The sequence below is a fragment of the Mustela lutreola genome, chromosome 14, assembly GCF_030435805.1.
Source record: "Mustela lutreola isolate mMusLut2 chromosome 14, mMusLut2.pri, whole genome shotgun sequence".
In the NCBI taxonomy this organism is placed as follows: domain Eukaryota; kingdom Metazoa; phylum Chordata; class Mammalia; order Carnivora; family Mustelidae; genus Mustela; species Mustela lutreola.
In genome coordinates, this window is record NC_081303.1 from 555,790 (window position 1) to 579,537 (window position 23,748).

General features: G+C 38.7%; 1 protein-coding gene across 6 annotated transcripts in view; it reads left to right on the forward strand.

The window, feature by feature from the left end:
* Positions 1-23,748, forward strand: part of DCAF6 (DDB1 and CUL4 associated factor 6) — a 139,423-nt gene that overhangs the window by 90,929 nt on the left and 24,746 nt on the right. For 3 of the 6 annotated variants that reach the window (XM_059147032.1, XM_059147034.1, XM_059147036.1), the window contains 5 exons: positions 9,518-9,635; positions 14,067-14,179; positions 15,547-15,633; positions 15,830-16,157; positions 21,189-21,230. In XM_059147032.1, coding sequence (XP_059003015.1) covers positions 9,518-9,635; positions 14,067-14,179; positions 15,547-15,633; positions 15,830-16,157; positions 21,189-21,230 — 688 coding nt within the window. The remainder of the gene's footprint in view (positions 1-9,517; positions 9,636-14,066; positions 14,180-15,546; positions 15,634-15,829; positions 16,158-21,188; positions 21,231-23,748) is intronic. The other 3 variants (XM_059147033.1, XM_059147035.1, XM_059147037.1) reach the window with 1 other exon arrangement.

Consider the following 23,748-nt stretch of genomic DNA (forward strand, 5'->3'; position numbering starts at 1 on the left):
CACAAGTAGGTAGAGAGGCAGGCAGAGAGAGAGGAGGAAGCAGGCTTCCTGCAGAGCAGAGAGCCTGATGCAGGGCTCGATCCCAGGACCCTGGGATCATGACCTGAGCCAAAGGCAGAGGCTTCAACCCACTGAGCCACCCAGGCACCCGTCTTCTATTTTTGACAAAAGCACTACATTTGATAAACAGACGTACGTGGAGTCTGACCCTTCAGAGTCATAGTGAAAGCTGCCTGGTTGCCTCAGTAGTTCATTTCTTTTATCAAAATACTTTTTAAAGAAAGAAACTGTCAAGGAAATAAGTGCAAAACATGCACATTGTTTTTATCCTGTTGTAAAATACTTGACAATATTCTGCAAATACAGGGCTTTGCACACATACATTGTCAGCCTTTCTGTGCTGATTAGAAACTCCTTTTGAGTAAGCACAGTGGTAAGTGTCTTGCATTTTGTTTGGCTTGAATGGTGTTTTAATGAGTGAGTCTGGTGTTTCTTTTTATTTAGATCTCTATGTTGTGCCTACTGCATTGTGAGAGATATAATCCTCTTCTGGCATATATTTCTCGTGCCCGCTTATATTATGAAAACAAATACATTTTTTTCCTGTTAAAAATAGGTCAGCATTTTTCCCCTATTAAAACAACAACAAAAAAAAACCTATGCCCTTAACTTTAAATTTTTGACAGCATATAAGAAAATCGTTTTGCCTGAGTTTTATTTTTTATCTTATTTATTTTTGCCTGCGTTTTCAATTTTGGCCTTGACTAAAGCAGGTTGCTCTCTATCCGTTACAGGGTTCATCATTAAGTGGAAGTTGATAATGCTGTTACATTGGAAACTTACACCTGTGGGCAGTTGTGTATCTGTCAGACACTCTGAGTTTGGAGCCTTACAAATATAAATGTTAATTCTCCATTGTATATATTGTACAAAAACAGGCTTCTATTGATGTTGATAGAGTGTTAAGTTAGAGAATGAAGCTTGTGGATTACCAGGATCCAGTGAGTCAGCTCTTACTAACTCCACTAGGGTAGTTGGAAAATGGGAAGGTTGAACCCATCAGATACTAAGTATGCATCCCTCTAAGGTCACCAAATTAAACTTTCATTTTAGTAATACCTTGACAGTACTACCTTGAGTAATATTTAGATCACCATTAAGTGTACTTTGACAATTTTAATTTTTATTAAATAAATACCTAACTATTGAAGCCTGTTCTATTAATGGGCAGTATAAATTCACTATTCATCACACTGGAATATATCTGTGAATCCTGTATCTTAAGTTCTAGAGAAAAAAATAAGTTAGTGAAGTTAGACTTCATTCTTGATTTTTTTCATATTATTTAGAACTAATGGTCACTTCATTGCTTAGAGTGGACCAGCTAATCCTCCTTTCCTCAACCTCAAGTCTACATTCTTCCCATTAGTGATATGTTCGATCTTTTAGAGGTTGAACCCTATTTCATTTCTATTGTGTATGTTCACCTGTTCACTCTCATTCTAGCCAAGTCAGTATCCGTCTATATATCTAGTTGAATTGTTTTCTAACTCGGAATTGTGTGTGACACAAATAACTGGCTTTGACTGAGTTTTTGGTGTGTGGCTTATTAAAAATTTTTCATGCATTAGCTCATTTGTTGGGGTGTAGTGAGTAGTAATGACCTCATTTTACTGATGAAGAAACCAAGGCTCCAAGAAATATGTAAGGAAAGAGAAGTAAATGCCACAGCCGTGTCTGTCTGTCTGTCATTAATTCAACTCATACTAATTGAGTTCATTCTGTGTTTACCTGGGGCAAGTACTGGCTGGGCTCAGCACTAGGCTGCACGAGTGAGCGTAGCTAGTGTTCCCTGTGCTTGGAACACAGCGTTGATTGACCCTACCAGTGCGAGTAATCTATCGGTGGAATTGATTAACCATAACAATGATAGTGGAGACACTTATATTGCATATTCTTTGTGCTGAACATTATTTTGAGCGATTTTTATATGTTAATTTACTTAATCCACAGCACAACCTTCTACAGTAACAGTAGGTACTGTTATTGTCATTTTCCAGATGAGGAAACTGAGGCAAAGAGAGGGTATGAAACTTGCCTGCGATCACATACTGTAAGTGTGCGTCTGCCGTCTGTGATCGTAGCTGCTATGCTCTGTTAGCCTCATCTAACAGGAAAGACAGATGGTGGAACAGTAAATGTAAGTGTGATGCCTGTTATGAAAGAGGAAATAGGAAGGTTCTTTGGGAAACATGTAACTAAGTCTTCATCTCTTCTGGCAGGGGGCCAAGTGAGGCGTGCGGGAGCATGAGACATTTGAGCTGAGGTCTGAAAGATCAGCACGATGAGTGAATCAGGAGAAACGGGTGTGAGTCCGGGGAAGCGGTGGGGAGGCTCCGAGGCAGTCATGGTATTAGCAAGACCATAAAGACCCCAGTGTGGCTGGAGTGTGCGCTAAGCTTCAGGAGATGGGGGTGCCCAGACTGAGAAGGACCTTTGGGACAGCTTAAGAGCAGTAGGAAGCTAAGGAAGTATTTAAAAGAGAGAGTATGGCTGATCTGCTTTGTTCCGAAGAGAGGACAGTGAGCCGACTAGAGACCAAGTCACTTAGATAAGTCTCCTGGTAATAAGGATTTTGACCTGATGATGGAAGATTCAAGCTGTCTAAGACAGAGAATAAACAGGGTTTGGTGATCGTTAGATGAGGCGAGGGATCGAGGCGGCGTCCAGAGGATAAACTGTAGTAAGAACTCCATAATTTCTGCATGGGCGCACTTGAGTAACAGCACGCTGGTTGGAGGGAGCGGGGCCGGAGCACATGTCTTCATGAATTTGTGGTGGTTCGGGGAGTTTCTGGTGCAGATTCATAGATGCCATTTCCAGCTGCTGCAGGGGTGATTCCCAAGCTTTCACTGAGCACAGTCAAGTGGGCGGATATGTTCTCAAATAGGTAACCCCAGAAAAGGAGCAGAGTATGGGAGGGGTGCATAGAAGGAGGTAGCAGCCCCAGGCGTGGTTCTGAGAGTGTTGATTTCGATTTATGTGTGTGAGACATCCATGTGGAAAAGTCTGTTGGGCCGTTGATTGTATAGACAGGAAGCGTAGAAAAGATGTCAGGGTGCTCTCAAGGTCTGAGTTCAAGCCCTTTGTTGGGCCTGGGGCCTACTTAAAAAGGGAGCGGGGAGAGGAAAGAAATCCTTTAAAATAAGAGAAAGATGTCAGAGCTAGAGAAATAAATTGGAAATTTTCTGCACATTAATAGTAGTTGAGGCCATAAAAGTAGATGAAGTTGACAAGGATGAATATAAAAAGTGAGAGCAGGAAGTATCACATCGAAAACATCCCAAAGGAAATCAGAAAAATTCCCAAACTGCAGATTTTGCTGGAGGAGAGCTGGTGCAGGAGATCAAGGAGCAGCAGCCACAGAGGTCAGAGGTAGAGTAGACCTGTGCCGTGCCGTGAGGCGAAGAGAAGAGAAGATGAAAGGAGAGCTGTGTGTGTGAGTGTTGCTGGCAAGTCAGATAAGGAGTTCCCAGAAATTCTCCACTAAATCAACGTGGAGGAGTCGATCAAATTTGTGAGAGCGGTTTCACAGTAGAGATGGAAGTGAAGAAACGGGAGATGAGAAGTAAGAAAAGCATTTCAGAACGATGAGCACGGAGCACAGTTGCTGGAGGGGAGAGTGGTTAAAGAGAGTGTTCTCCAAAGCCGTCTGCCTCGTTCGTTCTTTTTCATTTGGAAGCACATTTTAATATATTTATCTGTTTAGTATATGACAGACAGGTTTGGTTTTCTTTAGAAGATAATGTACCTGGGGAAACAGTTACGAAGAGAGAGATACTGGATAAGAATCTTGGCAGAGCTTATGTGCCACGTGGGGTGGGCATCTTTACCTAGTTCCTTCCTGTTTGTTCTCCCTCAAGACTGAATGGGAACTAGGAATAGGGACTTTTGTAAAAGCACAGAGAGCTGTAACACTCACCGGTCTGCAGCAGGTGAAAGAGAGCCTCCATAGTGTTGGGTGAAGTGACAACTGCATTTCAGCCCATAAATTGTAAACGTCACCGAGAATATGAAACCAGGCAGAATCTGAATCTGTATATATCCCCAACCCATGCTCAAGTTCAATTTACATGTCTATGTTATGTGATGAAAGAAGTTCTTGGATTAAAATTAGTCTAACTGACATAAAGGTTGAGTTTTAATTGCCAGGAAGAAAATTTGAACAGAATATTGTTTCAATAAGATTTTATAGGAGGAATTTCCTAAGAAATACCAGTATTGAAGTAAAGTTGTGCTTTGGTTTTAGCTTTCATAACATAGTTTATAAAGTCAGATTGCTCTAGGAAGAATACTAATTTTTAGAATTAAATGCTGTGTCTTGTAGTCGTGTGTTTGGTAGAGAGTGGTTTTCTGTGAAGAAACTCCTAAAAATAGTTTCTCCGCTTTGAATCAGCATCACCTCCATAAACAAATGATTGGAAGAACTGGGTATTTGGGTATTCAGGAGTCTGAGGTGTGCAGAAAAGTTACAGATTCCTGACCTATAAAAATGGAAGGTTTTCATTGTTCTAGAAACTGTATTTGAGAAATTTGCCTTTTCTCCTGTATAATCCAACTAAGTTGGGGAGCAAAATTTGGGAAGATAGAGTTGAACTGTATCTTTGATATCATACATTTTTTCAGGGAAAGTTTCTTTTTAGATTTTTTTTTTTTTTTTTTTTTAAGATTCATTTATCTGACAGAGATCACAAGCAGGCAGAGAGGCAGGCAGAGAGAGAGGAGGAAGCAGGCTCCCCACGGAGCAGCGAGCCCGATGCCCGATGCGGGGCTCAATCCCAGGACCCTGAGATCATGAACTGAGCCAAAGGCAGAGGCTCAACCCACCGAGCTACCCAGGAGCCCCTAGATTTTTTTTTTTTTTTTTTTTTTTTTTTTTTTTTTTTACTTTTGATGGACTGGAATGAGAAATGTCAATAAAGTCATTGCATAATAGAAAATACTTCAATACAGAATACAGTATTTCTGTGTTATCACCAGTTTACCTAAGCTATTGTAGGTGATTAGTGTATGATTTATACAATTATGATAGTGTCCCAGTGGCTGAAAAGTTGTTGGGTGGAGTGATTGTAAACAGATTACTGTAGCACATCCTCATGCATTATCTTCCTTTTGAATACTCTTTAAATTTATATATTGGATAAGTCTCCAGAGATATTCCTAGGTAAAAGTCCAAAAAAAAAATCCGCATCAATATTTAGATAATATGCAAACCTAGTTACCCAGATACAGTGTATTTTGTACTACTATTAGCACACTTGATTTTTTTATGTCTTTGAATATTTTTTTAAGAACCACAAATGATTATAATTTCATAATGTCAATGCACAGATTAAATGGTTTGAATACATATGCATTACCAGAAACAAAAATGTATTTGTGGTTCATATGTGAAAGGCTTAGAAAGTATCTAATTAAAGTTCAGAGAAGTTCCTTCCAAATTATATTCCAGGCCATTCTGAAGTTTCTTTCTGAGTCAGTACACTAACCTGAAAGGGGTCTTACTATCTAGAGAAGATCTTTTAAATTTGGTCTTAATCTTGAAGCTTAAGCAGTGTTGAACTGCTAAATTAAAAGTGATCCCCCCCCCCAATACACTGCCTTTGTGTTGAGAGCACCACAATTTGATTTTATTCTCTTACAATGTTTTTAAAGGATGGAAAAGTAGTTCAATCTCTAAGGGCCCTGCAAGAAGATACAGTGTGGATTTCCAATACTCTGGGGCCTAAGGGACGGTTGGGGCTACCAGAACTTTTATCAGTTATATTAATGTTGCTGGTTATGAATTAGACATCATTTCTGAGAAATAACGTCACCAAGAATTGTTATTTCTTAACTGAAATATTTAAGCAATCTTATTTCTACTTTGTATTCAAGTTATTTCCAAAACACTATAGCAAGTAGGAACTTAATACAGAAGGAACTCTAGATGACTAGAGTAAAAAATTCTAGCTCAGAATCACCAGTTTCATCATCTGTAAAATGGACATGGGGATACATGCTACAAAGGTTTAAACAAGGATACTTAGATCTGGGGGCGCCGGGGTGGCTCAGTGGGCTAAAGCCTCCGCCTTCGGCTCAGGTCATGATCCCAGGGTCCTGGGATCCAGCCTCACATAGGGCTCTCTGCTCCTCAGGGAGCCTCCTCTCTCTGTCTCTGCCTGCCTCTCTGCCTACTTGTGATCTCTCTGTCAAATAAGTAAACAAATAAATAGGATACTTGTATCTCCTAGGTCATAGTAATGCCTAATACAAATTAGTTATTATTATGATGGTGCTTTTTTATATAAAGTCATTTGTTTAGGTAAAGTTCTAACCCCAAAGGTTCTTAAATGAAAACTTCTGCTCTTAAGCAAGAAATATCTTCTATATTTCTGTACATTGTGTAAGTAAGGCTTTGAATAATGGTTTTTAGGTTGTGTTTGCTGATCCAGCTTCTAACAAGTACAGCAAGTTAAGGAAAATTTAAATGGCTACAAATATTTTTTTCAACTACAGTAAAAATGAAACATAATTTTTTAGGGTTTTTTTTTTTTAAGATTTTATTTATTTATTTGATAGAGAGATCACAAGTGGGCAGAGAGGCAGTCAGAGAGAGAGGAAGGAAGCAGGCCCCCCCACCACCGAGTGGAGAGCCCAACACGGGGCTCGATTTTGGGACCCTGAGATCATGACCTGGGCCTAAGGCAGAGGCTTAACCCAGTGAGCCACCCAGGCACCCCAGTTCTTTAGTTTTTTAAAGTAGATATTTCTTAGACATTACTGGCTTGAAATATCTATTTTTATCAGAAAAAAATGAATTCACTAGTAAGCCAAGAATCTACATTTCTGAGAAAACTCAGCATGACAGGTTATATATGATCATGAAAAGGAGTATTAAATTAGGGAGAGTAGTCTGGAACAAACCAGGAATTGAACCCTAAACCTCGGGTTGATACTCTCGTTAATGTCTCAGTTCTGGACTGTGTGGTGTTTCCGCCAGAGACACTTGCTACTCGCGTTCAGTCTTCAAGGACTGAACTAGACTTGGGGGTCTGAAGCTTGTGTGGCTCACAGAAGAGTGCATTCTGTTAATACAGCAGTGGGCCAGTTTTACCTAGGGCTGGTAAGTTCATTAACAGCCAAAATGTACAAATTCTGTCAACTATGGTCATAAATTAAGTACCACTTATAAATTATATGAGTGCCACTATGTTGTACATGATTGTCAATATGTAGATTATATTCATGAGAGATTAAGTAATAACTTTGTAATAGATACCATAGGAAGAAGGTTTTAATTAACATGGATCATCTCAGGAAGCTTCTTGCTTTCCGGGAGGAGGGTGTTGCACACATTTAAATAAGATATTTTCTACACCATTTTGACCTCCAAACAGCTCTTTGTTTACTATATTCCTGTAATTACAGCATTCAAATCTCCGTCTCTTTAATTTTACTCAAAAGAAAATTTGATATAGCATTTAAATGGCTTTTTAAAACCTCTGCTTCTGTAACTGAGGTGGACGTAGGAAATTCATTCCTATTCTCTCTCACCTGCTTTTGTTTTCTATCCCTTCTTTTCTTTAAAAGAAAAATAAATAGCAAAGCACTTTATAAAGTGTTGTGAGAGTTAATGAAAGAACCAGCCCCAGCTCTGCCTCTTGGTTTCTTGGATCATTTTCAAGTCTTCCGGCTGTCTGTCCTTATCAGTTCTAGGTGCCTAAAGATGACTGATTTGGGCAGCAGCGGGACAAAAATATCAGCAACGTAATTAAGAGTAAAGGAGAACTGTATGTGGACATAGGACCAACAGGAAATTTCTAAAGATGGTCAAGGGTACGACAGATGTTTTAAAAGTCCCACTCTTGATAATTTTATGAAAGCTAAACATCTTTTAATTCAGTTATTTTATAGAATGCCGTTTGATAAAATAACCTCATGTAAAACAGGGGATGTAATACCGAATCTTTGAAAGTTGTGCGATGGCTTGTTAATTTGTTATATCAATGACATAGTCATAACAAAGGCAGTGTAAGAACCAAAGTGTTTTTGACCATTTGTGAGGCCAGCTTTGTAATTCACTGATGCTTTTATTTGCAAATACCAACTAATATCATAGGAGAGGATTTCCTGTGAGTTAGAATTAAAGACCTGAGAACTGATAGTCCGGAGTTCTGTTACCAGCTTGATTTTCCTCTCAGACAGAGTCCCTTTCCCTGTGTAGTACAGCTCTGTATTTGAAGTCTTGTTAGTTGCCCTCTTACAGGATAGAAGTTAGAGCTGAGGTTCTGTGAGCTTCTTTTATTACGTGCTCCAGTGGCTTCAAGAGGGATGCAAAAAGATACAAGTCCTTCATTGCAGTATCAAGTGAACCTCAAAACCAAAAACCCAACTAATTTTGGTTTTATGAAGTTGTTACTACCCTTGTTATTGTCCAAGGCAGAAGGCTTGTTTTTAGTGCTGTTCTGTCCGTTCTTGAACTGGTATCAAGAAAACAATACATCACAGAAGAATATTCTTTCTGTAAGCAACTGGCAGAAGTGTTATATGTTTGATTATGCAGCAGTTTGTGTTTTCTGTATATGTTAATGCTCCCCCCAAGCTATTAATCACGGAAAAAGAGAAAATTTCAAAGCTCTATTTTATTTTTTGAATATCCATGTACTTTTGCTGGGGGAGGTGGGGACGAGTGGGAAAGGGTGGGTTTGGAGTGGTCTTTATCAATTTCTGTAGAACGTCTTGATTTTTATTTGACATTTTACAAAGATTTAATATGTTGAGATAGATCAACTGTAGGCTCCTAAAGTGAAACTACCATTTCCATAATTTAGAAAACGAATTCCTTGCAAGATTAGTCCGGAGAGGAAGAAGAAATACACCAAAACCTATGGTCTTGTAGCAGAGAGAGTTTTATAAATATCAAAAGCACATGGTTTTCTTTTCCTCCCCTCCCATAGAGTGTGGGCTCTACTCCCTTGCTATATTATAAATCTATGAATTTGTAGGAACAGAAAGAATTCGATAGCCTTCAGTTGTCGCAGAGTTTTGACTCCGTGACTTCTTTCAGAGCCCCAGCCCCTTACTCTGGTCAGTTATCCTGGATGCCCAAGCAGCTGGGGAGTAAGACTGGGAGCGACTGGGAGCTCCGTTAAATGCGAGGACCGCTTGATAAGATCACATGCCTCGTAGCCTCCTAATAGTCTTTGATTTCCTGAGGACTAATATGGTTCTCAAATGTGTGTAATTTCCGTCTGAGTCAAAGGGAATGATGTACACTAAGCTAGAATCTGATGCAATGCCACTTTGAAATAGTGTTTCTACAACACTTGCTTGTGAACTTTAAGTGAGAACCGTAAACAGACGTGAGAAGGAATTATGACAAGGACAACCTAATTTAAGTTTTGTGAATTTTAGGAAATGTCATCTTTTTATTGGTTTCAGAGACTTTTTCAAATGTTTTAAACACAATTTTCAGATAACAATAATGAAAAGCTGAGCCCCAAACCAGGGACAGGTGAACCAGTTTTAAGTTTGCACTACAGCACAGAAGGAACAACTACAAGCACAATAAAACTGAACTTTACAGATGAATGGTAAGTTAATATTTTTGTAAAGCTGTTCTTAGCCATTTTGTAGGATTGTACTAGATACTATTTTTAGAACTTCATCATCTTTGTGTTTTGTTTGCTGTAATGCATTGGTTCTCAAATTTGGTGTGGCTCGAAGAGGTTGTTAAAACGCATATTACTGGGCCCCACTCTGGGTTAAGTTTGAGGTGGGATCAGAGAATTTGGATTTCTAAAAACTTCCCAGGAGACTCTGATGTTGTTGGTCCTGGAATATTTTTCTCATAGAAAAATGCAAAAGATTAAAAAAAAAAATAGTTAATCACCGATAGACCATTAGTGCCAAAAAGTAAACCTAACATTTTGGAGCTTTTTTTCAGTCTTGGTCCTATGTACAGGGGTGGGTGGGGGTGTGTGTGTGTGTGTGTGTGTGTGTGTGTGTGTGTGTGTATGCATATACACATACATATATGTGTATGTGATTTGGGGTTTTAAAATGTAATTTTAATTATACTGAACATATTCTGTTCTCTGCTGCATTTATTTGGCCTAACTCTGTAATAAATATTTGCACATTTCTCCTTAATTTTCATAAATATGAATTTTCTAGCTGTGTGATATACCATCAGATAGGTTTACCAGAGTTTACCTAACCATTTCCCTTTCATTGGGCAGTGGATTTGTTTACCTTTTTTAAAAATGATGAATATCTTTGTTTACAGGCTTTTACCTACCTTTAAGATTATTGATCTGAGATGTACTTTTAGAGGTGAATTCGATCTAGGTCAAAGGATATTGCTGAATTATTTTCAAAGAGGTCTGCTTTTACTACATTTCTCCCAGCAGCACAGAAAAACACATACATGTTATGGTCCCCAACCCAGTGTTCAATATCAGTATATTCCTTTATTTTTTAACTTATGTATTTGATCTTAAGATAATTGTCACTTTTATTTAATTGATTACTAGTAAGGTTGAACTTTATATTTTGTCTAGGTCCTCTTTAGTGACATTCCTGATTATACTTATGGTTTGTTAATCTAGTTCAATTTTATATTTTTAAATAATCAAGTTATGTGACCTTCTTACATTCTTTCACACTGTCTCATGGCCTTTTGCCTGAGACAGCATCCAAAATTTTGTATTTACGTTTACTGCTATATTAATATTTAATATATAGATAATATATTCTTAATATATAGACTGTTGCATATTAATATAATTATATGATTAATACATAATAATTATATTAATCATCTTGTAACCAATATATTAATTATGTTGTATAATTAATATATTAATATATTCAGTTGTATATTATTATATATTATATGCTGGTATAATATAGAAATAATATGTTATTATATATTATTTATTAATATATAATTATATGTTGATATGTGATATTATTTACTTCAGTGCACTGGTTTCCATTTGTGTTTATGTGTGTATGTATTTTACATTAAAATCTTTGATTAAGTAGTATTTTAAAATATTATTGAAATCCTTCTATATTCCTGGGACTATTCTAGTTACAGGGAATAAATCAGTGAAAAAAACCTGGCAAAAACCCTCTGTCCTGTTAGAACTTACACTCCAGGGGAAGACAGACAATAAACAGTAAATACGGGAATTGTGGGATGTACTAAGTGCTGTGGAAGGAAATAGACCAAGTCAGAGGCGATTGGGAGACCTAGGACAAGGGCAGGCATCGCTGAGAAGATGGCATTTGGACAAAATCTTGGAGGGTATGAAGGAGTGCGCCATGCATAAATCTGGAGGAAGAGCATTACAGGCAGAGAGAAAGCTAGTTCAAAGGCTCTGCCACAGGAACAGACAGAGGACATTCGAGGGGCTGGAAGAAAACCAGTGTAGCCCAAGTGGAGTGAGCAAAGGAGCAAACCGCAGCAAAGAAGGTCTGCTGGGCGAGTGAGGACAGGCCTGTCTGGTGCTGGTGTAGAGACCAGGCCGTGGTCAGGCGGCCGCTGAAAGACTTCGGCAGTGAGAAAGGAGAGATGTGCTGAGGGCAGTGGGGGTGGTAGGACGAAATTGGATTCTAGATCAATATTTGAAGGCGGAACAGTCAGTAGAGTCTCTAATTTCTTTACAAACCCTAGTGTTGGAACTCAGCTGCTTATAATCATGCATATCTTTGGCCCTTTTCCTTGAAATGCAATTTAAGGTCATCGAAGATTGTTATTCTTTGTCTTTCCTGTTCTCCTCTCTTGTTTCTGTATAGAAAAGGCTGATTTTTTAATAAAGAATTACCCGAGCATTTTTTTGGCAAAGGTCTTTCTTTTGAGTGCTGCTTTTCGTCCTCTAAGAACCAGCAACGAATGACAGTCTCTTATTTCTCCATCACAGAGTAACGAGCTTTTTTGTCTGATTATGAAAGAAAAAAAAATAACAGTAAAAGGAGAATTCAGGAAGGCAGTCTTTTTCGTCTCTGCCGGTTTGGTGTCTTGCTTTATTTGAGTTTCTTTGATGACAGATGAGGCAGTAGAGCACACAAAGAGCTGAGATGTTAAGCTTGACAAGCCGTTGAACCTCTCTGAATCCCAGTGTTTTCATCTGAAGACGGGCATATTTAAGAGAACCTACTTCAGAGTTTTGGTGGGAAGATTTAATGAGATCACGCAGAAAAAGTACACAGCACTTAGCACATTGATGGGCACATGATGGGCCCGGGGGCAGCTTTACGTTATCATCTTCTATAAATTGCTTTTCATATGCTTTGCCCATTTTTCTACTGCGGTGTTTTATCTTTTTCTTACTGATTTATAAGAACTGCTTGTTACAGAATTGAGTGAGGACCACACCATTTGTCTTTCATTTGTGGCAGATATTATATCCCCAGTTTGTTGTTTGTCTTTCTGTTCACTTACGGTAGTTTTGCTTCATGGTTTCGGCCTGTGGGCTCGTGCTTAGAAAAGCCTATCCTTCCCAGGATTGGGGGAAAGCTTCTTCTTTTTTCCTCTTATATTTCTGTGATTTTATATCAAAAATGTGTGTTCAATCCTTCTGCACTTTATTCTGCCATGAAATATGATGTAGCGCTATAGCTTGATTTTTCCACATGACCGTTCCTTTGTCCTAGTAGTGTTTATTGAACAATTTATTCTTTCTTCTGTGATTTAAAATGCCATATTAATATATGGTTACATTATCTTTTCCACTAATGGCTCCTACTTTCCTACATCAGTACCATGTTTCAATTATCATAACTTTTATACACTGAGCATTTTATTTATGCCTGTATTAGAGCTTTCTCAATGGAAAAATAAAAAGATTTATATATCACATTGGCTTCTCTTTACCAAAATTGCTATATATTTCTTTCTGGTTAAAAAGAAACAACAGGATTTGTTGAAAAAAAAAATCAGACTCTAGAGAAAGGTATAGAAAAACTCGGGTGCAGTAATCGTACTGAGATGACACCTAACACTGGTGTACATCTTTTCTGACATTACTCTCTGCATGGATGCCCATGTAGATGTGCATTCTTTTAAAAACATACCCTATTGTACATGGGTGCCCTTTAAAAAAAAAAATCAAATTGACTTCTGCAGTTACCCTAAAAGAGTTTTTGTAAAATCTTGGCCAAAAGTCCATGATAGTTCGTATTGTTTCTTGAGTCACTGCTATATGTCTGTAATTAACAGTTTATAAACACTGTAACTCTTAACCTTTTTTTCTTGTTCTTATTGCATTCCTATGAATTTAATTTTGACCTTAGTCAGATTGTTGTACATTTCCTTCTATTCTCTTTCCCGTTCAGCCCCCACCTTACACACATGCCATGATTTGTCCCAGGATATTCTTTGAAAATTACTTAAATCCATCTAGTATTCTGGTCTAACCAAAATTGCTGACAGGATTAAGTCATTATCAGGTAAGTTTTTTAACAGTAAAACATGAAGCTGTCCTCGCCTTCTGCAGAACCGTGCTCCGCAGTCAGCTGGCATATTTGAACGACTGCCCAGAAGTGGAAGTGACTTGTAGGGGGCAGTTCAAGGACCAAAGAACTGTCCGGGTCTCTTTTCAAGTATTAGTTTAAGAGTAGCCTAGAACAGCAAAGTCTGAAAGGACGTATGATCGAAGTCTGTGGAAGAGGAGGAATTGGGATGTAGCGAACCATCTGTGTTGAGGACGAGAAGGGGGTCTATGTAATTAAAATTCAATAGAAATATATACCTGACGATAGAAGCATCAGAACTGTGAAGAAGTGGTGGTCCTTTCGTATTTTTAAATCTCTTTTGTACGGTTAAAGAGGATTAGAATAACCACCTTGATCTGTGAAGGTGGTGTTTTTTGAGTGCTCATTAAAATAATAAATCCTGTATTTTATTTGTGGTATGAATTTTTTATTGTTTCTCTAGTTGTAAAATACAGAGATCATCATAAAAGTTCATATTTATTAACTTCTTGGTGGAACCACTTGTTTTGTTTTGATGGTAGGAGCAGTACTGCCTCAAGTTCTAGAGGGAATGGAAGCCACTGCAAATCTGAGGGTCAGGAGGGACCCTTGGCCCCAGAGAGCTCAGTGCAGCCACCAGGAGACAGCGACACAAGTAAGATAGTGCTGTGCTTTTGTTACTGTGAACCCCTGGGGCTGGGTATCCACCCAGTTTTCTGTTCCTTCGGCGCGGCAGTTCTGTGTCTTGTTTTTAATAAGTTCCCTTTGCCTCAGTAGTCCCAGCATCACTATTGATGAGCGATTAGCAAGTGTGGGTAGCCGGGGCCTTACACGTTTCAGATGGGGAGTCACAGGGAAGCACGGTGTCTCTCCAGGCACCGTGGTCTGAACAGTGGTCATTGCCCTGACAATATGTGAGATGTAAATACTAATTTGAGTGAGCTTTACTGTTTTTATACTTAGCAGCAAAATCCAAAATATCTGCCTTGATTTTCTTCAAAGACTATGGGTAGCTTGTAAAGGGGGGAGAAAAAGGAATGAAATTTGAATGGGTTATGTATGAGTGAATCCTGTTTCTTTTTCTTTTTTTTTTTTTTTTTTTAAAGATTTTATTTATTAATTTGACAGAGAGAAATCACAAGTAGATGGAGAGGCAGGCAGAGAGAGAGAGAGAGAGGGAAGCAGGCTCCCTGCTGAGCAGAGAGCCCGATGCGGGACTTGATCCCAGGACCCTGAGATCATGACCTGAGCCGAAGGCAGCGGCTTAACCCACTGAGCCACCCAGGTGCCCCGTGAATCCTGTTTCATACAGGAAATGCCGTTTGGGGACTTTTTCGGAACACTGTCCTAGAATATTTTCCATGACCATTATATGAAATTTAGTGTCTAGTACAGAGCCTGGAACACAGATTTTCAATAAATACTTGGTGAGTGAAGGAATAAATGAATTCTGCTTCTTATTAAATGAAGAGTACGTCAATGTTACAGAGTTCACGATAATTAGATATGTGTAAAACAACTGTCTGGCAAGCAGATATGCAGTTAGGAGCAAAATAGACTGGACCCTAATGGTCTTGGAATTAAATCACAGAAATAAATATTTTCAGTGGCCAAAACAATTTATAGTAGGGTCAGCTTTACGATTTGTTCGTGATAGTTGAGATTATACCAAATGCATGATAAAGGGATAGAAAAATACTCGGTTTTAGGTTTAGATTTTGTGAAATTTAGCAGACAGGCAAACCAAGTAATTTCAGCTGTGAGGGGTAATCTAAAGCAAAAATTCTACCCGAAGACTTCATGAAGGTCCATGCGTGGGCTTTGGGAGAAAGTGGGGACAGTGTTTGTACACATACATTCTTGTATTTCCTGAGGGAAGGTTGTATCTGAAGGTCAGGAGATTCTGTGATCCAAAACGGACTAGTAGCTGCTTACACAGAGGAAAGCTAGGGTTTTCAGTCGGTGTTTATTTTTATTTTAAAAAATTGGATTTCATGATAATTTGGCTTATTTATTTCCCAGAAGTTCTTGAAGAACCATCAGAGGATGTGACCTCATGTCAGGAAGGTACCTCTGCAGAAAGCACAGTTGAGAACCGTGTAGACACAGGTGAGTTGTCTTGTTCTCTTTAGATAGTTGCTCCATGTTGGAAAACAAGAAGCTGTAATTTATGTTACTCTCTCCCGAGTTAGAGGCCATTTCCAAATGGATGTGTTATGGAATTCTCTTCCTATAGGGAGAGCGTCCAGTTTGATTAAACAGTGTTGCCGACATGACCAGCATTTTCTACTTTATTTTCCGACAGCACAGTCAGATACACTCACATCTGAGCCCTTGGATTCCAGCTCAGGAGAAAGAAATGACTTCAATCTTGATAGTTCCTGTGGGGTTCCAGAAGAACCTACTTTGTCTGAACAAGACAAAGAACCAGGAACTCCAGAGCAGACTAGCACTGAAGGTGCTACCAGTCGAAACCCCACCAGTCCTGAGCCTCAGTCACAAAAAGAAGCCATCGGGCCTTCGGCTCCTGAGGAGACATTAGCCAGGGACTCTGCTCTCCCGGACACAGATGACAGTGATGACGACCCAGTCCTGATCCCAGGTGCAAGGTATCGAGCTGGACCTGGTGACAGGTTGGTACATTTTTAGTTAAAATGAACTATAAAAAATACAATTCACAGGACTGTTTGAAGTCAAATAAAAGAATCGCTCCATTTTTTACAGTTGCTTTTCTAAGGGTGTAGAGTTTGTTAAACTGTAAGTGATCGTATGTGTTACATTCTTCGAGCAGACTGCGTTAGGAGGAGAATAGAAAGTCTCGTTGCTCTGTATCTCCAACACTGGAGACTCGCTCCCCTACTTCCAGATCAAGAGAAAGGAATGTGGAGAACGACCAACAGGCTGTGTGTGAAGGCGGGGTTATATTTAGCCATCAGACTGCCCGGTAGTCATCCTGCCCTTTATCGGTTTTGTTTTGTTTCATGTTCAGGTTTTTTGATGTTCTGCTTTTCTACTGACGCTGGGTTAAGGTGGTGTAATAGTAGTTCTCTTTGAGAACCTTATGTTTTTCTGAGATTTCTACTAAACAACTCAGTTCAGGAAATGAAAAATTATACCAAATATATAGAATTTCTCACATGTTTATATACTTTTCTCATTTTTTACTTTGTGTGATCATACGAATATATCTTGTTTTTTAGAAGATAAAATAAAACTTTCAAAGCATATTGTGTTCCATACTTTTCAAAAGCTGTTTCTGCAGATAATGCTATCGGACCTCATTATAAGCTCTGCCCTTTTCCAGAGAACAAAATTTTATCTTTAAGTTCCTAGCTTACACAGTTGTGAAGAACCATTTCACATATTTCTTTGCTGAATATACTACCATTTATAAAATATTCTGACATTTCAGTCAAGTGAAAGATATCATAGATAATACAGCACTGCCATTCTTCAGTAGTAAACTAATGATCAAGAACATTATGACGTGGTTTGAATCCTGTTTTTACTGCTTAGTTGTAGTTCCTCATTTAAATTACGTAATGTTTTTGTATGGTTCAGGTTCCTTTTCTATAAAATGAAGCTATGACTATCTAGAATTGTTAAAAGAATTTTTAAAAATCCATTAATCATTCAGTCCCAGGACTTGTCCACCTTGAACGCACTAACTAACTAACTAACTGATAGCTGTGTTAAGCACCCAGGATGTCTGTGTGGTTTCTCAGACTTAAAAACCAGTTAAAAGGAGAGTGGCTTTGGGGATAGAGACGGACAAAGGACAGCGAAAATCCCAAATAGTATTGCTTGCAGTTCAGCGAAACTGCCTTTTGTAGCTAGGAAAGGATTACCCCTCTACTGATACTTACTCCCGTGTCCTTAGTTGGGAGTCTCCATTAGTTAGGGTTAGTCCGAATGTTTATTTGGCAATGGCATTGTTTTTAAAAGTAGAGGAAGTAATCCCTCCCAATTTTTGTACTTCGAGATTGACCAAACGTCTTCTCTTTACCTGCCACACATTAGTCTTCAGCATTCTTAGTCTCTGTTTCAGACAAGGAAGACTTAGTTTCATTTCTTTCCAGACCCAGAGGGATACCATCACCTCTTAATTTGTACAGATAAGGTTAGCAACCACAGCACAATTTGAAAATCAAATTGATGGTTTCTAAAACCCAGGATGGGAAGTCAGCGTCTGTAATTATTTGAGGCTTACACATGTATGGCCTTCTCTTTATAAAAGTGAACATACGTCCTTGCTTTTTTCTGTACTTAGGTAGCTTAAAAGTGATGCTAAGGTCATAATTGAAAATAAAACATAAGTATATGCTTTCTAGTAAAGTGGACCATATATATCACTTACCAGGTTTGTTTGTTTAAATAAGACATTATATATATTTTAATAGATATTAGATACTTGCAAAAAGATCATAATTATTCAGCACCCTTTATCCAAGCTAATGATGACACTTTTATACCAAGCCTACTTTATAGCTGAGGAAACAGAGGTGCTAAGCAGAGTTTTTGTATATTCTAGACCTAACAAGGTTTTTTGTTGGTTGGCTGGTTTTTTAAACACAGTAATATAACATCAGTGAGAAGGGAGGATTTGGTGGGGAGAGGGGGTCCTAGAGAACCTAAAACTTCTTGGAGTATATTATCCTTAGTTTGGAGATATTACCAGAAACTATAATACCTTACTATTGAGCTTTATCATTTATTTTTCATTTTCATATTAAATGATTTATGTTTTAGGAATTCGCCTAGGGTTTGGATCTACCACAAAGTTGGCACTGATAGTCTCATTGTTCAAAGAGACCCAGGTGCTGAACTAGACCAGCAGAATCTTTTAGAGGCAAGGGACTCCGGGACAGTGGCCTAGAGCGGACCTCACTCACGCCATGCATGTACACTCGCGTTCATACTCTCAAGGTTAGATCCAGATCTGAAACCTCGTCTAAGTCTACATTGGTTTCCCTGATTTTTAAAAATTATTATTACATATTCTTTAGTATTCTGTATATTCAGTTCAGGAATATAGCCTTAGTTTGTCCCATATATTATTTTTTTTATTCTGTACAACATAGTAGTGAACTTACTGAAGAAGAAGAAGAAGAAGAAGAAAATTCTTAACATTTAAGAAACTTGTTGAAGAAGCGAGGACAAATTCATAAGCCATTTATAAGAATGGGGAGAAACAGTTTTAATAAATAAATGAAATACAATGTTACAGATATACAAAAATGTACAGACTAAGGTGATGGTAAAGATTTATAGTGACTTTCACAACTCTGTCAATTTTTCTTTGAAATTTGCATTATTTTCTAACAGTTTTGGTGAAAAATCTTCCTTCTGATTTTTTTCTAAATAATTTGTATTGTTCTTGCTTCCTTAACACTATCTTGATTAAATCTTGAACTACCTAGATAAGGTATATTTTTAACATCTCTGCACCTTTCTAAGGATCCGTCTTCCTTGAGAAAATTGCCCATTTCTCTTCTCTATTTGGAGAATGGGTGTGTTGACTTTTATTCTTAAGAGATTAAGTTTTAAGATATTTTGCTTCTTTAGAACATGAAAAGAATAACTTACCAGCTTATAAGTAGGTATGGGACATCTGAGAATTTTTGTTTCCAAAGGGACAAAAGTTTTCAAAGCCTTGTAAAAATCATACCATTCGGTACTTCATATCTAAGAACACATTTCATACTTGAGTGAAGTGCCCAGCTAAGAAGATGCATGTCTTAAAGTTCCTTTGTTGCTGCCTCTTGAGAAGCCCAGTTGAGATCAGTTTGTTTGGAGTAAAGAAATGGCCCTAAAATTAAAAATGGTGAAAGTATATACTTAGATCTCTACTTTAATGTATATAAAGAATTATGTAGTGGATCTCATAATTTTTTGGTCCCAAATTTAATTTTTGAAATGAAAGCTAAAAAATTTATAACTAAACCATTATTGACATACATTTAATAAAGATATCAAAAATAGTTCTTTGCAATGCAAAGTAATGATTTCTTTATAAAGATTTGCATTTTTAATCTGGTTAGGTAAATAGGACTTGTGTTTTCACTTTGGGGCTGAGATCAAGCATGAGAAAGAAATGTCTTAGAAAATAAAGGTCTTAACAACTAAAATAAATGTTTTAAAATGGAATACTCTTCTCATTAACGATAGCTAGTCTCGGTACAAATTCAGCTGGGACTCTCTAGAGCAAAGGTCAGCCGACTTTTTCCTAAAAAGCCAGAGAGTAGATATTTTAGCTTTGCTGGCCAAGAGGTTCTTCTGGAGGTACCTATGTAACTGTTTAAAGTGCAAATGTAACTATTTATGAATGTAGCTGTTTACAAACCTGGAAATTATTCATTGCCAACAGGCTGTTACAAAACCAGGCAACTGGCCAGATTTATCCCAAGGGCCATAGTTTGCTGATTCCTATTCTATAGCAAATCAATCTTGAAAGAAGCACAACTGTAGTCTGTGGTAAAACGCATCTACTGGTAGATACCCAGAGTTTAAAATGATGAAGTCCTTCTCTAAATCACCACATACTTGATCCCCTTTAACTTTGTCTAGGGCAAGAGCATAGAACATTAAATGGAAACTAAATTGAAGAAAGAAAGAATTAATCAAACACATACTTTCCAATCATGGTATTAAAAAAACAATAAAAGTTGTGTGTGTATCCTTTGGTGATTTTATATACTGGATTTAGAAATATAAATGTGTGCCTTTGGCATGAAAGGAACATGGTCAGGTTTTCGGTTTATATGGTCTTCACATAAACTGTTCGCACAGGGCCAGATCAGTCTTACGGTTCATGGTGTGATGGATGGCTTGGCTGGTTGCTCTTTCTTTTGCCAAACCCAAGAGGGTTTTTGCTCCGTGAGAAGCATCTAAGTGAGTGTCCTGAAGTTCTCACATAGCCTTGAAAGTTTTTAGTTATGGACTCAGCCAAGATGCTCTAAAGATTTTTTCCATAAATCTTAAAGGCATTACCGGTTAGCCACTTTTCTAAATAGTATTTTTTACACGCATAGAAATGTGGTTCCATTTACCTACTCTGGACTCTGGAACACAGCCTTGATTTGTAAAGTCAGAATCCTTCCTGTGTTCTAAATTTGCCACCATCTCTTTAGTCATCCTGCAATCACTCCCAGTATTTCTAATGATTCCAGTGTATTCTTCACTGAAGAAAATTGCAGAGAGAAAAAAAGTAACGGTGGAGAAAGAACTGACCTCCTAGAGAGGTAAAGGCCCGGTTACTCTTCGCTCGCCCCGCTCTGTGGTCTGTGGTTAGGACAGGTGAGTCAGCACAGGGCTTAATTACCCTTTCCTGAAGGAGCAGCACAGCCCTGGGGGGCATAATGCGGGGTGAGTCGGTGCAGTTCCCCGCTGTCACTGCTCCGCTGTCACTGCTCCGTTTCTCATCTGTTTAAAGATAAAAGGTGTTAAGTGCAACGTCTTCCTTCAGTGCGTTTCTGTTCCGTTAATTTCCTCAGACACATTTAGGTGAATGACACAGTCTCACATTAGACCTTAAATCACAAAGGGAAGCAGATGTTTTCTTAGATTTCACTGATTAATGATGAAAGTGGTGACCTTAATGCTTTCAGTGTTTGGTTCTTTGAAGTCTTTGTGAGTGACTTTAGTTATTGTGTTCCCTTCACTAGATTTAATATCAGAGGAACAACAGTAGGTGATAGAATAATGAGGTAATTCAGTATGTTCCTTCGTTATTTTATTTTTTCTTCATGATGAATTTGCCAGGTCCTCTTTTCCACAGCTAACCGCCTTTCTTACTAACAGTTAATCCATCTTGTGCTTACTGAGCTCCAGGTGCTAAGCATTGCACAGCAGGTTGCTTTTCACAAACTGTGTTTAGCTGCATGCACTGCATGGGAGTAGAATGAAAAGAAAGTCTCTGTGTGCGGATGTGACGGATGTTCCCTTCCAGTGTGTCAGATGCTAAAGTAACTGTAACCTGAAGTGATGGACTTTAAATTACTGGTTACTCCATTTTGAATATCTTGTTGAAGAATATAACTTACTTTTTTTAAAATTTGACTGGGCTACCAATTAGCAATAGCAACATTTTGTTATTACTCAAGTATAGTCCTTTTCTTTGAGATCAAGATGTAAAAATTGACTTGAGTCTAATTCTGTGCATAAAATTCTGATTTTTTAAAGAAAGTTATTTCCTTATAAATAGTTTAATAATTTAATGTCACACATCAAGATGACCTGTAACTCTCAGACATTTTTGTAACTTGAAGACGAACAGTGGGGTATGTTTTTAAAATACAACTTTAAAGTGAACTTCAGTCCCATTATTCATACCCCAAACCTGTTTTACTGACAAAATCAATCTTGTCCCTAATTCCAGTGACACATGTCTGTTCTTTTCCATTCATTACTTTCTAAAACAAAGGGGATTATAAAACAAAATGGGATTTGTTTCAGGGCTTTTTGACTTTGTGGTTTATACATTTTATCCCAAGTACTCAGAGCCAGTTTCTCCTTTCGTAACTGTAACTGGTAGCTGCGATAGAGCAGGAGAGTGATGCTTCCCTTCCCTCGGCGCTAACGAGATCAGACCCCTTCCTTACCTCACTCCCTTCTTTCCTACATGGACGTCGTCTGGGGCAATTTCTTAGCAAAGGTAGCTGTTTCCTGACACCAAGCACACGTGTAGCCTGCCTCCCCTTTTAGCAATTGGGGACACTCAAGGAATGTAGCGTTCTGTGTAAGATAAAATTAAAAACATAAAATTAGAAACACAGAATTAGCACACGTTGTTCTCTTTACTGCGCACATAGCCAGTCTCCACGAGGGACTGTCCTGCAGCGTTCTGTGACTCTTCCTGTAACCGGCCCGAGTCTGAGTGATGGGTGCCGGATTCAGTCTCTTTCTTTCCGGAGTGAGTAGAACGGCGGTCATCCCTTCTCCACTCAGCTGCTGTTACCTCATTTCCTCCCACCTGGTCTCCTGCTCAGACGGTCCCACTGCCGCCAGTCTCTTCTCACCACAGCCACTTGCAGGGGTCCCCAGTGCCCGGGACAGAGAAAAACTCCAGCTCCTTTGCTTGGTGCCTAGGCCGTGCTCTGTTGGGCTGCTGCCGGCAATTGCTGAACCTCTTGACAGCAGACCTGTTTGGAGCGTCTCTGAATACACTTCATGCCTCCGTTGCTCTGCGCACTCTGCGCACTCTTACCCCCTCACCATCCTGTTGACCACCTCATCGCAACATTCATCTTAAGCTGCCACTTTTTACAGCTTTTCTTGGACCAGACATTTCATAGCCCCAAGTGGGACTCCATGTTTCTTCTGTGTGCCCTTACGCACCTCTGGTGAGCTGCCTGCAACCTCACGGTGTGTGCGTATGTCCCTGTGGCCCTAACCGAGGATGGAGGCACCTCTGAGTCCAACCTGATAATGCATACAAGCGTATGGAAGTAGGAGTTGGCAAAGACGACGCCCTTTCATCTCTGACTCCAGTAACTGAGTTTTTATCCTTATTCCGTACGTGATCTGGCTTACTCTTTTCTTCCTTTGATTTCATAATCTGAAACATAATGAAAAGCTATGAATTATGGTTGACCCTTGAACATGAGTTTGAACTGTGTAGATTCATTTACATGCAGATTTTCTTATAAGTACAAGACTATGAATTTACAGTATCTTAAACTTTCTCTTAGGATTTTCTTTCTTTCTTTCTTTTTTTTTTAATTTCTTAAAAGATTTTTATTTGAGAGCGAGAGAGAACGCTCAAGCACAAGCAGAGGGAAAGGGAGAGAGAGGCAGACGACCCCCAAGCAGGGAGCTCAATGAGTTGGGCTCAATCCCAGGACCCTGAGACCATGACCTGAGCTGAAGGCAGAGGCTTAACCCACTGAGCCACCCACCACCCCACCTTTTTTCTTAATAACGTTTTCTTTTCTCTAGCTTAATACTTTATTGTAAGTAGACAGTATATAATACATACAACATACAAAATATGTGTTACTTGCCTATTTATGCTATCAGTAAGGCTGGTGGTCAGTGGTAAGCTATTAGTAAGTTTTTGGAGAGTTAAAAGCTTTAATGCAGATTTTCAACTGCATGGGAATGTGGAGGGGTCCGTGTCCCTAATTCCCACGTTGTTCAAACATCAACTATATTGTTTCAGAGGCGCCCCAACATTCCCACATATTTGACAGCTCCCTAAAAAAGACACACAGAACTGAGATTCAC